General features: G+C 39.6%; 1 protein-coding gene across 7 annotated transcripts in view; it reads right to left on the bottom strand.

Annotated features, from left to right (window-relative positions):
- Nucleotides 1–529: 529 nt before the first annotated feature.
- Nucleotides 530–17,315, bottom strand: part of SLC44A2 (solute carrier family 44 member 2 (CTL2 blood group)) — a 235,826-nt gene continuing 219,040 nt past the window's right edge. For 2 of the 7 annotated variants that reach the window (XM_026716836.2, XM_087926035.1), the window contains exons 21-22: nucleotides 6,454–6,538; nucleotides 530–1,763 (exon numbers count right to left, since the gene is read on the bottom strand). In XM_026716836.2, the coding sequence (XP_026572621.1) occupies nucleotides 1,660–1,763; nucleotides 6,454–6,538 (189 nt within the window). In that variant the 3' untranslated portion in view covers nucleotides 530–1,659. Of the gene's footprint in view, nucleotides 1,764–2,692; nucleotides 3,176–6,453; nucleotides 6,539–17,315 lie in introns of those variants that run through there. The other 5 variants (XM_026716835.2, XM_026716838.2, XM_087926036.1 and 2 more) reach the window with 3 other exon arrangements.

Raw genomic sequence — 17,315 nt, 5'->3', positions numbered from 1 at the left:
CAGCAAAAATGGAGTGCACAGCCTTCCTGGGCCTCTGTTTTCACTGGCAGGGGGCTGTAAGAAGCCATCACAGCCAAAAATGGAGCCTATTTTGGAGGTCTTCGGCGGCCTCCCTGAGCTCTGTTTTCACTGGCAGAGGCACTAACAGTCTGCTGTTTCCAGGGCAGCCCCGTGGGCCAGATCTAAGCACCTCGCTGGCCGGATCCAGCTGAGCCTTGAGTTTGATACCCCTGTCTTATCACAATAAGCAGGGTTTTGTGGGAGTTTTTATGAAGTTTGCTAATGTGTTTACCCAAAGATTATTTTATGTTTGAGTTCCTTAAATGACAATTATGCTACTTATCTGCTACACCTTGCCTATTTTGCAAGAAATACATAAAAAGAAAGAAATGATTTTGAAAGACAATTTTTATATCTTCCACAAGCTTAAAAGACAGAAAGAAGAGATAAACTTTTTAATGGTAATTTGCAGGCATCTACTGTATGTTCATTATAGTACTGTGTGCAATTAAAAAGGATGCTAAAGAAATTTACAAAACAAAATGTTTAATATTTCAGTTATATTTTCTGTGAAAAGTACAGCAATATAAAAAACCAAAAATCAAGTTAAATTTACTTGGGCAGCTTAAAAATAACATGGCTTTTTAGAAGAAATTTCAAAGTAAATTGCTGATTATATAGTACATAATTTTGAACCTTTTCTATTATTCTGGCTCCATACTTGTCATGTATTGATTTATTTCATATTTCATGATGATGTTATTGTTTTATATGATTTTGATCATTTTCATTACAAAAACAAAGCTACTGTCAAACTTTCCTTCCCAGTTTTAACAATCTTTTCCTATGATATACTTTTCTTACCTGGATTTACTATTCATTGTGTTTGGTGTCATTATTAAATTGCATTAGGGATGTAGAGTGGCAGTGAAGTAAATTTTAGAAAATAGATTTTTCCATAAACATTAATATATAATATCCTGGGATCATTGAGTTCTTTAAGGTGACCTTTTAAGTGGCCAATGATTATATGAAATAAATGCTATTACAAGAAAAATAAAAACTTTTGGAACACATGGTTAATAACTAAACTGGATCAAATGCAGCTTCATTGGATCACTTGTACCATTTAGCACTGTCTGTATAGTTTACTTTACCTATATTAGCAAGCAAGAATTGCTGACCCAATGTTTAAACAGTCCAAGTCCAATAGGATGGATGGTTTTCTTAACTGGTCTCAGTCTTAACAGATCTCAGTGATTTATTATGGTGTATTTCTAAGCTATAGCTATTGTAAAGGTAAAGGTTCCCCTCGCACATATGTGCTAGTCGTTTCCGGCTCTAGAGGGCAGTGCTCATTTCTGTTATAAAGCCGAAGAGCCAGTGCTGTCCTAAGATGTCTCCATGGTCATGTGGCTGGCATGACCAAATGCCTTATAGCTATAAGCTAGACCAGTGGTTAATTTATCACTTTAAAAGGCAAAAGAAACAAAAACCTGTACACTCAAAAACCAAAAGATACGAGAGGTGTCTAATTTTGCCCACACTACATTTATATGGCACAGCTAGGGGTAGTAGAACCTCACAGATGCTGCTTATCTTGACAACAGTCAAATTGGTACATTTCACTCTGTCTCATGGAAAGACAGGCTTGCCAAATCATGCATCTGTCTGTTTATTAGTCTTCTTCAGCAGTTTTCTCAGGTGAGATGACATGAAGTAAGGCTTCTCAGTAGAGCCATCATTACGCTCCAGGTCTTCCACTGCAAAGAAACACAAATCCCCAAGCAAAGGGATGTGAAAAGATCTTTTGGGGACTAGCACAGGGGAGATAGCTTAAGCATTACATAGGAGTAATCCTGGTTTATAGAACTTAAGGGAAACTTGACCACTGCTTGCAATAGGGATTAGATCTTACCATGAGCAGATAAGTACATATAATGGACATATATAATTAGACTGAAAATGATTCTGATTTGAGAATTTTCCTCTTCCTGTAGTCAACAGAAAGGATGTTAGTTTTCTCCACCCAAAAAGATCTGATTATGGACTTTTTAAAACCCTGTCTTAAAGTAAGGGGATAAATCTTGCCATTCTCAAAGATTCCAGACAACATCCATGAAGTCTGAAGTCTTTTTTTCTCCCATGGGATACAAAGAAATTGGATAATAGAAACTGTCATTAGCAAAGCAAAAGTGGAGTTATACGAAGATTTCCTATTAATTATTCACATCTGAAAATTATTCTTCTCTAAAATTAAACTTCCCTAGAAAAAAAATTCCTACTCATAAGTAGGAAAACACCAAGTGTTACAAGTGAAATATGCAAATAGCAGATAAGAATCTGTCTTTTTTAATCTTTCAGCATTCCCCCTTTAGAACAGTTGTGTTAATCTTTTATGCCTTTTGTTGATTGCATCCCTATATAACACATGGAAACAGAAAGACAGAAGAAGACTCTCCAAGAACTTCCTACCCTGGAGGGGTTTGCTTCTAGTTTAAAGCAGCAATAAAGTACTTGTAATGAAGCAAGATATTTTTAAAGAACTGAAACTAATCTCAGAGAAATGGTGCTCATCATGGTTATCTTCATCCCACTATTTATTTCTGTTTGTATATAACTGCAATTGCAATTATATACTAATTCTAAATCTATTCAACCAATGGAAGGTACACTATTAAGTAAGCAAACTTACTTGTTAAAGCATTTTATTTATTTCCAAGCAGCTGCTATACAGATATCTATCAAGTGCACAAACACTTGACAAGATATTGTGCCAAAAGCAACCATAGTTAAGACAGCAACAGCACAATCATACTGAGGCATTTTTTTCAACTTTAAACACATTCGCCCTCCAATTTCAAGTCTTTTGGTAAATCTCCTGGACAGAAACAGATTATAGTATATACCATCAATAGCTACTTGTTTGATGGAAGTCAAGAGCACCCATCATTTCTTAGAATATCAAACTTTGCCCATGAAGGTACAGCATCTGCACATAGAAGGCTTGCAGTGGGACACCTGCATACATCTTTCCCATTGGTGCATTGTCCCTATTCTTGACTCTCAGCACTTTTGGAAGATTTTAGGCTTCCCTTCAGGAGGATTTCACTCAATGCAGAGGACATGTAATAAGGCCGCTCAGGAGTTCCATCGTTCCTTTCCAGATCTTCGCCTTTTGGAATCCCAAACAAGACAGAGAAAGCATCCATAAAAGAATGAACCAAGAGAAGCAAAGCAAAAAATAAACAAGGCAAAGAGATACAAAGCAAAAGGGGAGAGAAAAAAAGGAAATGTTGAAGTTAATTGCAATTAAGATTCCTCCACCAAGCAAAGAACAAGACAGCTTAGAGTAGCCTATTTCTATGCTGTATTATAGCACAATCTTGCAAGTAAAGCAGAGGGAATTTCTGTGAATTAATGGATGTGGAAAGGATGAAGTTACTGCTTGCAAAATCACAAAATAAATTAGCTTTTCATCATGCTACAATAAACACTGCAATAGGAAGAAAGGCTGCTTTAAAATACATTCTAGTCAATTATCTAACCACCAAGATAATTGGGCTGATCTGCTACCTTTCATGGAAGTAGCCTACAACAATGCAATCCACAGTAGTACTGGGCTAGCTCCTTTCCAAGTCACCAGTAGAATGGACTTTGTGCCTATGCCTGAGTTAAAAACCTCAATGTCCCAAACTGAGTGGATGGACTTATTAAAACAGTGCCATGTGTGCCCTTGCCCAAGCTGCTGAGAAATACAAATATCAGGAGGACAAGCCCCCTTTAAAGTGGGAGATCAGGTCTACTTGTCCACTAAATATCTTAGATTAAAGTTGCCTACAAAGAAAGTGGATCCAAAATTCCTAGGACCATTTCCCATAGTGAAAGTGATAAATCCGGTAACTGTGCAACTAAGTCTCCCTTGTTTATTAGGGAAAGTGCATCTGGTATTTCATAGTAATTTATTGAAACTGGCTGTTACCTCACAATTAAGACCAAGAAATCAACCCACTCCCAAGCCAATAGTAGTACAGGGTGAGACACATTATGAAGTAAAGAAAATATTGGACTCTAGATCATATAGGGGTCGATTACAATATCTAATCCATTGGAAGGAGTACCTTTTGTCTGATGCCACCTGGGTGAACAGTTGGGATATAAAGGCAGATAGGTTTTGGTGAGACAGTTTCACGAGAAATTTCCCGATAAATTGAAGAGCCCCCCTGGGGGGGGGGGAAGCAGGTGGTTAGTTAGTACCAATTCCTAACCTCCTGTCACTTGTCTCATTTCAGTACATTCTCATCGCTTGAGGGGAGGCAGCCTGTCAGCCCCGGATCCATCTTGATTCAGATTCCGGGCTGCCACAGCAGGGGATGGGCAAGCTGTAGGAATGGGAGAGTAGCAAAAGGAGTATAGCCACAACAACATTCTTTTGCCAGAGACAAGTTGCTGGCATCTGGAGGGGAGTGACTGGAATTTGGTGGAAGCTGAGACAGGAGGTTGATTGGTTAATGTGACCTGGGCAGTCACTAAATGGGTATGAGTTTAAGTGGGAAAATACAGGAATTCTGATTTGGATTTTCCCCAGATGTGCCAACATGTCTTTATCAGACAATTCTTACTTTGATGGACTTTGTCTCGGAGTTTTGAATTGTCTGGAAAGTTTAATTGGAACTCTGACATCTAAATTAAAAAGCTCTCACTTTTCTAGTCTGGTGTCTGAACTAAGTGTCATATCCTGCTTTATGGAGGTCATCTAGAAAAACACTGGATTAGCAAATCTGTTTTATAACCAAACACTACCTAGCAGAGTAACAGCAAGGGAAAAAAGGAGTGTAAGTATGACTAATGCTCAGTATAATTCACCCTACACTATAAATGACTATTTTCTTATTTTCTGTACTTGTCATTTCAACAAAATACAGAATAGTCCCTAATATAAACAGACTCTTGTCAGGATCACAAATAAAAATTCCTTCTCATTTTTTCTGATCAATATAGCTATGAAAGTTTGCATCTTTTAAATAACAGATGAGAAATGCAGAAGCAGAATTATGGGCAGAAGCTAAAAGTCCATTTTTTATTGCTATGCTGCTTCCTTTTAGTGACACTGTTAAGTCTGTTTTTATGTCTATAAAATGATTAATAGTATAGTGAGTACATATTAGTATGTACTTAGTGAGTATAGTATTAATAGTATATAGAGTACATATTCTGTACCTTCTGTACCTTTTGGTCAGTCTAATATCCCTGAGCCAAATAAATTCTTATCTGATTAGGAACTATGACATGGAAATACAGTAAACCTTACTTTGAAGTACAAGAAGTCCTTAGTTAACTATGGTCATTGTAACTGGCAATTCCATCACTAAATGACGTATAAAATGCAATGTCATATGACTGCACTGATTTACAATGACAATTCTGGCAAATCAAGTGGCTGTTTTTAGATGTGACATTACATGAATCCTATTTGTAGCCTCCTGTTGACTCCCCCCCTTGATTTTGCTTATTGGAAGCCAGCAGTAAAAGCCACAAATTATGATCAAGTACCATAGGATGCTGCAACCATTGTAATTGCAAACTGGTAGCCAAGCCCCTAAATTACATTCACCACAGGAAAGCTGCAATGACTATAACTACGATCCATTATAACTCTTCTGTGCATCACAACATCAAACAGTTGTAGAATGAGTGGCAACCTTTTTGTAATATTGCCTTTTGCTTAAACTACAACGGACTAATGTGCTATCTTTGGAATAGCACTAGAATGCAGTTTCCTGGCAAAGGAAGAATAAATTTAGTTAGGACCATCCCTTTCTGATCTCTAAGTTGTCTATCAACGTTTACCAGTGCTACCTTTGAGAATTCATTATTTTGTGGATGAAGAAGATATAAAAGAAGGCCTTTGCAATGTATCCCACATAATCTCCTAATTTAATGCAACAGCATTAGCATTTAGGCTTATAATATTGCCCCATAGTGCTTTACAGCACTTTCTGCATGATTTACATGGTATAAGCATTATTTGCATATTGCCCACAGTAATCTGGGTCCTCCTTTTACCAACCTCAGAAGGACGGTGTGGTTAGAAAGCAGTATAGCAGACTAATTTTGCCGAGTTTGATTCTCACTGCTCAAGGTTGAGTCAGCCTTCTATCCTTCCGAGGTCAGTAAAATGAGGTTCTAGATTGTTAGGGGCAACATGCTGACTCTGTAAACCACTTAAGAGAGGGCTGTAAAGCACTATGAAGTGCTATACACATCTGCTAAGCTGCTAGTGCTGTGGAAGGCTGAGTCAACCTGGAGCCCCATCAGGATTGAATTCCAGGTTTAATGCTAGTGTAACTCAGGAGCAGCTTTGGAGTCAATAAAGAACCATCTACGTTTGGATAAAGCATAAATATAGCAATAGTGGCTGGCACCATTTAGCAGTTTAAACAAGATACTTACAGAAACAAAGGAAAAGTGTGTCCACACACATGGCATATACACTGAAAAATCCATGTGCAATGAGGTAGGAACCCACAATCACTGTCTACAAAGAGAGAGAGAGAGAGAGTAAGTGAGAGAAAGAGTCACTTGCGTGGTATCATATCTATGACGATAACAATAATGTCTAAATTGATGATACTCAACTGTGTCCATCCCTGGCTGTTGTTGTTGCTGTCATCTTATAATGTCTGGGGGCTATTGGAGCTTGATTGGGGTACAACAGGCTTTGGCTGAATCCTGCCAAGCAGCAGCACTTAGACTTATATAGTGCTCCACAGGGCTTTACAACCCTCTGTAAGCAGTTTACAGAGTCAGCATATTTCTCTCAACAATCTGGATCCCCATTTTACTGATCTCAGAAGGATGGAAGGCTGAATCAACCTTGAGCCAGTGAGAACTGAACTGCCAAACTGCAGGCAGCCAGTAATCAGCAGAAGTAGCCTGCAGTACTGCATTCTAACCACTGCACCACCACAACAAGACCAAATGGCTTTGGGTGTATGGACCCCAAAGATCCAGGACTTTGAATCCTTAGTTCTGAATGGGGTGGCATTACTCCAGACAGATCTGGTCTGCAATTTGGCGATTCATTTGGAAGAGCAGGTGGCAGTTGCAGCTAGGAGATCCTTTGCACAACTTCAGGTTGTGGCTTTTCCTGGATCAGGAGTCATTCAAGCTCTAGATATCAGAAATGCATATTGAAATAAGTACCTAGGCAAACCACAAACCAATAAAAGTTATATGGAGGGGACAAAAAATGAAGCCAAGATGGACAATGAATGCATTAATACTGAAAGAAAAAGGAATTTATTCAATTCCTTTTCTCAAAAAATGGTTTTTTTCTTTAAAGAAAATAGAAAAGAAGAAACTTTGTGGCAAAATGTTTGGAATACTGCAAAGGACTAATTATAACATATATGGAAAGAGAAACAAAAAGAAAAGGCAAACTCAAAAGAATATTGAAGAGTGCTAGAGAAAAGGCTAGAGAAGGCTAGGGAAAAAATAGAAAACAATCCACAAAAAAGAATATAAAAAATCAAATGGACTTAAAAAACATGAATTGAACTTAATAAAGAAGAATTAGCACAAAAATTAAAAGAACTAAATAAAACTTTTTTGAAAATGGAAATAAATCAGAAGACAAAAAAAGGATAAAGCGAAAAAATTGACTCATCAACTAATAGATGATGAAAGGACTTTTTATTATCGGAGTGAGCATAAAAAGAAAATAATCCAAAATTATTACTAAAAATTATATTAGCAAGAGGAAATCTCAGAAGGAAAAATAAAATGATATCTAGAAAAAGCAGATCTACCTACAGTATCAGATACAATTAAAGCAACATTAGAAGAAAGAATAACGATGTGTCAGCCTTCAAGATCTTCTACTATTGCTTTGCATCTTTCGGCTGCCATAAGTAATGGGGAGAGGAAGGGGGATAAGCATGGGAAGCGAGCTGGAGGTGGTACAAACTGGCATTGTATAAACTGAGGCGGGGGGAGAGCACATTCTTGCTTAGCTTTCTATTTCTTGCTTCTCTTTCTCTTTCTATTTCTCTGCACAGCTGCAAACCTTTATCAAAGTATGCCAAGGTCAACGGACAGAAACTTCATCACCACCTGAAGATGTCCACATGATGATATTCACAACTGTTAATTGGAAGAACCATTTGAACTATTGGGGGTGGGATCAACTCCATCACTTTGTATATGTGATTTACGCGCCTAATTCCTCAGATTCAGAATTCTATGGTTGCTACCACTTCATTTCCAGTAAAATATATCTTTTCTTATCATGTCATCTCCAACTAGTGACCAAGAAGACCTAGGCGCCATTGGAGGGCAAGAGTCTTTGCTACTGGAGGAGGCATGGGAAGCTGAATTACTAGCAGAGCTTAATCTGGAAGAGAACCCAGCTGTGAAGCCCAAGTGGTCATTGGGAGTCGGCTGGAAGGATCCAGAGGAGGCCCCCCCACCAGGAGTCACCACCACCCACTGACATGGGAGAGAGGAGCCATGGTAAGAGAGGGAAAGGAGAGACTTTTTACTGAACCAAGCCAGGCACCTCCTCAATGAGGCTTTTGGAGAACCTCACACTGCACAAAGGTATGAGGAAGAGGGGAGGGCAGCCCCCCCAGAAGAAGCCGAGCAGCCACCCCCATAAATCAACCTGGGCCAGCGCGTCAGCCAGCAGCAGCCCCGGGGGCCCCAGTGGGAGGTGTAATTCCTAGAAGGCGTAGAGCTCCCAAGTTGCCTCTGTTGGAAGTAAAATGTGGGGGAGATCCCAAAGAGCTGTGGTTTTTCCTAGCACAAGTTTGGAGCTATATGGAAGAATACAGAAGAAATTTTTCCTCAGAAGCAGCCAAAGTGAGATGTGTTACCAGGGCTCTGGAGGGAACAGCTGCAAAGTGGATGGTGACTTTGCATAATGATAATGCTCCCCAGCTATTGAATTATGACCAGTTCATGACTGCGCTGAGGGCAAGATTTGAGGACCCACTGGTGGAGCTTCCATGTTAGTTTGTTAAAACCTGAACATACTTCCAATCTGAGGCCAACCCAAACTGTTCCTCCTGTACCACTGCTGATTGAGGGTGAACAACATTTTGAAGTTAAAGAAATTCTGGACTCTTGTAAATGGGAGGGTCGACTACAATATTTGGTTGCTTGGAAACATTTCCCTTCTTCCCAAGCTGAATGGGTCAACAAGAAAGATGTTAGAGCCCCTAGGCTGATCAAAGCATTTCGTACCAAGTATCCTGATAAACCCTAGGCCTATGTTTATTGTTTGTACATGGTTATTAATTAGTATCTTTTATATTTCTTTCTCTTATAGGACTAACGTCTTTTACTAGGAGGGCCGAATGTCAGCCTTCAAGATCTTCTACTATTGCTTTGCATCTTTCGGCTGCCATAAGTAATGGGGGGAGGAGGGGGATAAGTATGGGAAGTGAGCTGGAGGTGGTACAAACTGGCATTCCATAAACTGAGGGGGGGGGAGAGCACATTCTTGCTTAGATTTCTATTTCTTGCTTAGCTTTCTTTTCTCTGCGCAGCTGCAAACCTTTATCAAAGTATGCCAAGGTCAACGGACAGAAACTTCATCACCACCTGAAGATGTCCACATGATGATATTCACAATTTTTAATTGGAAGAACCATTTGAACTATTGGGGGGGGAGATCAACTCCATCACTTTGTATATGTGATTTATGCGCCTAATTCCTCAGATTCAGAACTCTATGGTTGCTACCATTTCATTTTCTAATTAAAAGAGTCTAAGTATTTCTTTCTTGGATTTAGAATGGAGCACTTCCTGACACAATGGAATTAACAGAAGCAATTAAAAGACAAAAAAATGCTAAAACACCCAGTCCAGATGGTCTACAAGCAGAATTATATAAAACTTTTCAGGACTCTATAAACACCCCAATGTTGGAAGTATTTCACGAATTATTGATAGAAGCAAAAGTACCAAATTCTTGGATGGAGGCATATATTACTCTCATACCAAAAGAAGAGGCAGACCTGCAACGGATAAAAATTATAGACCGATATCTTTATTGAATGTGGATTATAAAATATTTGCTTCTATATTTGCAGAAGGGCTAAAGAGATTTTAAAATCAACTTATACATTCAGATCAAAATGGTTTTTACCTAAGACACAAATAAAAGACAATATGAGAATAATCCTGAACATCTTAGAATACTATGAAGCACATCCAGAGAAGCAAATGGCATTGAAATTTTTAGATGCCCAGAAGGCCTTTGACAATGTGACTGGCAATATATGTTAGCACAATTGAAAGGAATGAACTTTGGGGAGAGATTTATTAAGATGATTAAGGCAATATATTATAAACAAACTGCAAAGGTGGTGGTAAATGGAGACATGACTGAAAAGGTGAAAAGGAAACAAGACAAGGATGCCCCTTTATTGCCACTACTATTTGCATTAACATTAGAAGTACTAAATAGAAACTTTAGACAAGATGAGATAAAAGCTATGGAAATAAAACAGGAAAAATATAAGTTACAGGGATTTGCTGATGATTTAGTTTTTATTTTAGAAGATTCATTAGAAACAGGACCTAAATTAATGAAAAAAATTGAAGAGCATGGCAAAGTGGCCAGGATTAAAAATAAACAGAGAAAAAACTAAGATTTTAGTGAAAAATGTTACAGCGGAGCAAAAGAAGAGTTAACAAGATTAGGCATTCAGATTACTAAGAAAGTGAAATATCTAGGGATTCAGTTAACAGCAAGATATGTGATGCTTAAGGAAGATAATTATTACAAATTAAAACAACAAATTAAGAAGGATTTGGAAAAATGGAAAAATTTGCAATTATTGTTAATAGGGAGAATAGCATCAATTAAAATGAATATACTGCTGAGATTATTATATTTGTTTCAAACAAACCCGATAAAATTGGAGAAAAAATACTTTGGAGATCTTAACAAAATAGTACTTGGCAAAGGAAAAAAGCAAGAACCAGAGGAGGGTTTGGATTACTTAACTGGGAATGGGATGGGGCTGCCTTGGAGGGGGAGAGGAATCACCAGCCCTCCAAGGTGAGTTCATCTCTCTCTCTCTCTCTCTCTCCCTCCCTCCCCCCCTCCTTCTCCCTCCCACCAATGTCAGCAAGCCATGTCAGTCAAAATTCACATTAGTGGTCCGCGGGTTTTAAAATAATGAGTTTGGTGGTCCCTGAGATCCAAAAGGTTGGCAACCCCTGCTTTAACCCCAGGGTTCCCCATGGACGCTGCAAGTATCGCTTTCCCCTCGTGAGTTAAAAGTGCCTAGAATGAGAATGAGAGGCTGACAGAGGGGGTGGGAGTGAATCCAGTTTTGGAGCACTTGTGGAACTTAACAGAGGTGAAATTTGAAGGAGGTCCTTTAATGGATGCTGCTTTCCCCTCATGAGTTAAAGGGCCTAGAGTGAGAAGGAGTGTGGTCTGAGGGGGGGGGAGGAATTCACTCCAGCCTTAGAGAAATTTAAAGGAGCTGCTTCAAAATGCATGTCTGTTAAGTTACAAAAGTGCTCCACATGTATGTGTGTGTGTGTGTGTGTGTGTGTGTGTGTGTGAGAAAGAGAGACAGAGAGAGAGAGAGAAAGAAAGAAAGAAAGAGGGAGAGAAAGAAAGAGACAAAGAGAAAGAGAAAGAAAGAAAAAAAATAGGAAGGCAGAGAGAGAGAAAACTCCGTGCTATTGTTTTTAATTGTTCCATTATTTATCATGTGTTAATATTTTACACAGTCCCTACACCTAGAATGATTTTTCTGCCTTTCTTTTGCCCAGGGCTACCACATATTTTTCAGGGTTTACATGCATTTAATGTCAATAGTCCAGAGCATAAAATACACATGTGTTTAACAAGAGTTGAAAGGGACCTTGGAGGTCTTCTAGACCAACCCTCAGCGCAGGCAAGAAAGCTGAGGGTGCCAAACTCTGAGTAGAGATCCTGTGAAAGGTGTCAGAATAACACTTAGAAGGGACCTTGGGGTGAACTCTATACCCATTTCAGAGAAATGGCTGTCCGGTCTTTTCTTAAAAACTTCCAGTGATTGAGCACCCAGAGCTTCTGGAGACTGGCAGTTCCACTGGTTAATTGTTCACACTGTCAGGAAGTTTCCCCTTAGTTTTAGGTGGCTTCTCTCTGTTCAGTTTCCATCCATTGCTTCCTGTTTGCATTCTGCTTCTTTGGAAAATACATTGTCCCCCTTTCTTTGTGGCAGCCCCTTAAAAGCCTGTTGCCTATCACACTCTTGAGTAAAGCATGTGAGCCATTTCCTCCTTTCAGTGGTCCATGAAAGTACATCTATAGTATGTAGATAATAAAGTCAAAAAAGGAGAACAACATTTTTACAGAACTATAGTTAAGTTGAGGCTGGGTGACAAGGAATGGCTGGGAGGGGAGGGGCCAGGTGAGGCACCCCTTGATGTGAGTGACATTGAGTTGGCCATGCCCACCCAGTCACATGACCACCAAGCCACGCCCACCAAAGAAGCCATGCCCACAGAACCGGTAGTAAAAATTCTTGAATTCCACCACTGAATTAGATACATTATGTGTAGTAGTATAAAGTAAGAATAGAGTAATGATATAATAGTAATGAATATGTATTAATTGTAATGGTTATTTCACAAGATATTTGTACCCAGACAATACACTGTTTAAACGAAAGATGGAATGTTTGTATAAAATAAAATAAAATTTTTATTTGGACTATTTGTATTTGGACTATTTCAACATGCTCTACATGGGGCTACCCTTGAAGAGCATTTGGAAGATAAAGCTGGTACAGAGTGAGACAGTGTGGGCAACTTTTGGGGCCTCCACCACTATACTGCAAGCTGCACTGGCTACCAGTTTGCTTGCAGGTGCAAATTGAAGTGTTGGTTATCACTTTTAAAGCCCTTCATGGCATGGATCCAGGTTACTTGAGGAACATCTCATCTCAATGGGATTGGCTCACCCCACCTGTGCCACACACTGAAGGTCCCAACAGCCAGGGATTGGCATCTGGCTGGATCTAGGAGAAGAGCCTTCTCTGCTGCTGCTCCTGCCCTTTGGAATATCTTGCCCCAGGGAGCAAGTGAAATCCCACTCTTCTGATCTTCCACAAGAGCTTGAAGACCTGGCTCTATCAGCTGGCTTGGGGTTCCAATGGGGGAGCATCATGTTGGATGTGGTTGATAGATTTCAGCAACAAATTCCCCACCACCATGTATCCTACTTCTTCCCTCCCCATCTTTTAATTAGAGCTCATAATTGGTATTTTATAGTATTTTATTGTCATTATTTACATATTAATTCTTTTTAACATTATAAATTACCTAGGGATACCTTGTGGTGAGATGGGCGGAAAGCAAAATTAATAAATAAATAAATATGAATTAGGTCTGGTGGAAATCAGAACTTTTTTCCAAGCATTTGAGAACTACATGCAAATTGCACATATTGTTCATGGATCATTCTAAGTCAAGGTTATTTTTAATATGGTTGAAGGAACCAGTTAGTTGGATTGACACAACAGATTAAACCATGGTTTATAAACTGCAACGGATAAGCGCATTAGACTACAAACACCCTATGCCAACCACATTTTAGCTTAGTGCAAATGTATGAATTAACTAATTTTCTTTAAAATTTAACTCACAGTTAGGATAACATGGGTAGCATAAAACCTATGTACTTTTCCCCTTGAAGTAAGATGGAAATTAAATATAATCAATAATTAATACAGAATACATATTGTCGGGCTTCACTGATCATCCCCAACACATTGCCAGCCACCTAATAGGGAGTGAGAGATGGGTCTCCGAATCTGCGCCTCCTACCCGACTGGCTGTTCCCCTCGCTGAAACAACACGGGACTGTTGGCTGTTCCAGTTGCGGAGCATAATGATGTGGATCCATTGCAAGTGCCTGCCGAACTATCTTTAGTTGCAGGGCATGAGGATTGTATTGCGTTCTGGCCATGAGGGGGGGAACTCATCTTATTGTGGTTTCCTTTTCTTTGGCTTATGAGTCAGCACTTTGGGGTTGGGTGTGTTCTGGGTGTTGGATATAGTTGCGATTAGGATTGCGGGGCGGTGGCGTGTGGGGTTAATTAGTTAGGCAGATGCTACTTTGGGAATGGGAAGGGGATGGGGCATAAAAGGTGCTGAGAGGCGTTCACTCTCAGCGCTGGCTTTGCTTGGGATTGCCATTGTTTGTTCACTGGAAAAAAACAATCTACAATAAACTACTTTTCACCAAACCTGTGAGTAAATGTGTTTGTTGACTGAGTTTCTGGATTTCCAAAATAGGGCTTACAGAAAGCCAGCGGTCACTGTTACAGTATCTAGACTAACTGCATGAAACGTATTGAGAACGATTAGTTGAGGAGAATGGCTGAAGGGACGGAACAGAAATGGATTGAGGAGGAGGACACAGAATACGTAGAGGAGGAGGGGGAAAACGGGCAGGTGTTGTCATCTGGTGGAGAAAAAAAACAAGATGTTGAGCCACCAGTATTGCAAACAGTGGTTAGACCTAAGATATGTAAAGAACAGAAAAAAGGAAATGTTGGTGAGCCTAGCTTCACTCGGAAGCAGGATTCAGGAAAAGATTTTTATCCACTGGACTGTCTTGAGGATTGGAAGGTCAGGTGTTGGCCAGGCTCAGGAGAAAGCTGGCTAATGGCCCCTGGCAATCAGACACTAGACATACTAAAAATGCAGTTTGGGGAACTTACTTTGCATGGACTTAATACAAAGAGTATACTGGATAAGAGATCGGGGAAATATAAGAAAAAAGAACCATTATTTACATCCAATCCATTAGGGCTCCGGGAATTGGAGGTTGGAAGGAGACTGGAACAATCAGATTTACGTCCTGGGAGTACAACTGCTACACAACTTGCGAAGAACAAAAGCAGTCAATGAGGACTAGTGGATTAGAATGACAAGAGATGGACTTGGAGCCCTTTGGGATGCCTAGCCACAGGGGCGATGGGTTCCTCCCTGAACAGCAAGCTTTGATGGAACTCCAAGTAAAGTGGCTATCTTTCTAGGACAAGTATTAAATCATTTTGAGTTATATGGCCACTACTACACATCACATTGGTCTTTGATAGTAGCGATTACAGGTGTCTTGGTTGGAGAGGCCCATGATTGGGCGGCTGATCTGTACCATCATAGGGCAGAAGAATTAGCAGATGTAGGTCAATTCTTGGCTGCTTTCGTTTTGAAGACAATACAGCTGACAAACAAGCAGAGGAGGATTTGTTAGCAACCAAAAGGGTCGGTCGGCTTGGGAGTATGTAGGGGAGTTTAGGAGGATGGTTAGTATACCATTCATACTGGAGAGTTTGTTAATCCATCTGTTTAGAGAAGGCCTGGATAGTAATTTAAACCAGGCTTGTCTTTATCGTGGTTCGTTACTACATTAGCACCATGGTATCAAGTGGCAATCGAATTGGACAATGGTTTACGTCGATTGCACCCGAGACTGGAAAGGATTACACCACCAATAAGGCCTTTAGATACTATTACAAGGCAATTATATAGGCAAACTCCAATTCAAAGGGGCAGAGACAGAGGGACATTTCGGTGTTTTCGTTGTGATAGACCTGGTCACAGGGCCATGGAATGTCCTGTATGTACCGCCATTAATTATGATGAAGGGCCCCAACTACCTTCATCTTTGCATTGAGATAAACCAGGGAGACAAGAATGGAAAGAGTGTGAGAGGACGAGAGGAATAGTGAGTAACCCACCCGGAAGCCAGAGTGCAGAAGAACCATTTACTATTCCATCCAATACGTCGTGTGAAAGTGAAATGGAGAGTATTATGCCTGACGATCCTATGGTAAGTAGCCCTATTAATCCTTTTATTATACCTGTGTCTCTGTGGAATAAACGTACTAATTAAACTGTTCAAGTGGGGGCATTAATTGATTCAGGATGTACAAGGTGTCTAATTACTAATGCGGTGGTGGAGAAATTGCAGTTACGGGTTATTAAATTGGATGTTCCAATTAAGTTTGAACAGGTGGATGGGTCTATACTAGGTGGAACTCCAGCAACTCATAGGACAAAATATATCAAAATAGTTATGGGAGAGCACTGGGAATGGATTTCTTTTGTGGTGGTTTCTCATATGAGTGAAGCATTAATTTTGGGATTGGCATGGCTGGATAAATGGGAACCGACCATACATTGGGAGAACGGCTATCGAAAGATACAATTAGTGGCTGGTCCTTATCCACCAGAGCATAATGAAAAACATCTGATAGCTAGTAAATTGTTAAATGAAAAAACTCAAGGAATACCTGAATATCAATATCCCAGTGAATATGCAGATTTGTCTGATGTATTCAATGAAGAGGGCACTGATTGCTTACCACCTCATCGCACTATGGACTGTGCCATAGAATTAATTCCAAGGGCTCCTTTGCCTAAACCACGGATGTATTCAATGACTCTGCGTGAGTTAGATGAAATGAGACAGTACATTGATAAAAATCTAAAGAGGGGGTTTAATCACCCCTGGAAGGTCTCATATGGCAGCGCCAGTGTTGTTTCGTGAGAAGAAAGATGGAGGACTTCATTTATCTGTTGACTATAGAGGCCTAAACGTGATCTACCTGGAACCATTGTACTCATTACTACTGATTAAGGATTTACTATCTACCTTGGCAAAAGGACGAATATTTACAAAACTCGATCTAAGAGAAGTGTACTATAGAGTGAGAATACGGAAGGGAGATGAATGGAAAACCATGTTTAATTGTCCTCTCGGTAGTTATCATTTCAATGTGATGCTGTTTGGCTTACAGGGGGCTCCAGTGGTCTTTATGCAACTGATAAATGAAGTGTTGCATGAACATTTATATAGGGGTGTTTTAGTTTATCTGGATATTTTAATTTATTCGGATAATGAATATGAGCATATTCAATTAGTGCGACAGGTGCTTCGAAAATTGCTGGATGCCCAGTTATATGTCAAATTGTCAAAATGCGAATTTCACACCTGGCAGTTGGATTATTTAGGATATTGCATATCTGCACAGGGTATTGAAATGGACCCCACTAAAGTTAAAGCTGTGTTGGATTGGAAAGCCCTGAACACAAAGAAACAATTACAAAGTTTTTGGGGGTTTGCAAATTTCTATCGTCAATTTATACCCCGCTTTGCTGACATAGCTTTACCCTTAACTGAACTATTGCGTACTAAATCTATTGATATTAAAAAATCAAAAACAAGAATTGGATTACTATGGACTACAACATGTCAGGAGGCTTTTGAAAATTTAAAGCGTTTGTTT

This window comes from Pseudonaja textilis, chromosome 2, assembly GCF_049901715.1.
Source record: "Pseudonaja textilis isolate UNSWEBS1 chromosome 2, rPseTex1.2, whole genome shotgun sequence".
Classification (NCBI taxonomy): domain Eukaryota; kingdom Metazoa; phylum Chordata; class Lepidosauria; order Squamata; family Elapidae; genus Pseudonaja; species Pseudonaja textilis.
This window is presented reverse-complemented; position numbering and strand designations above follow the sequence as displayed.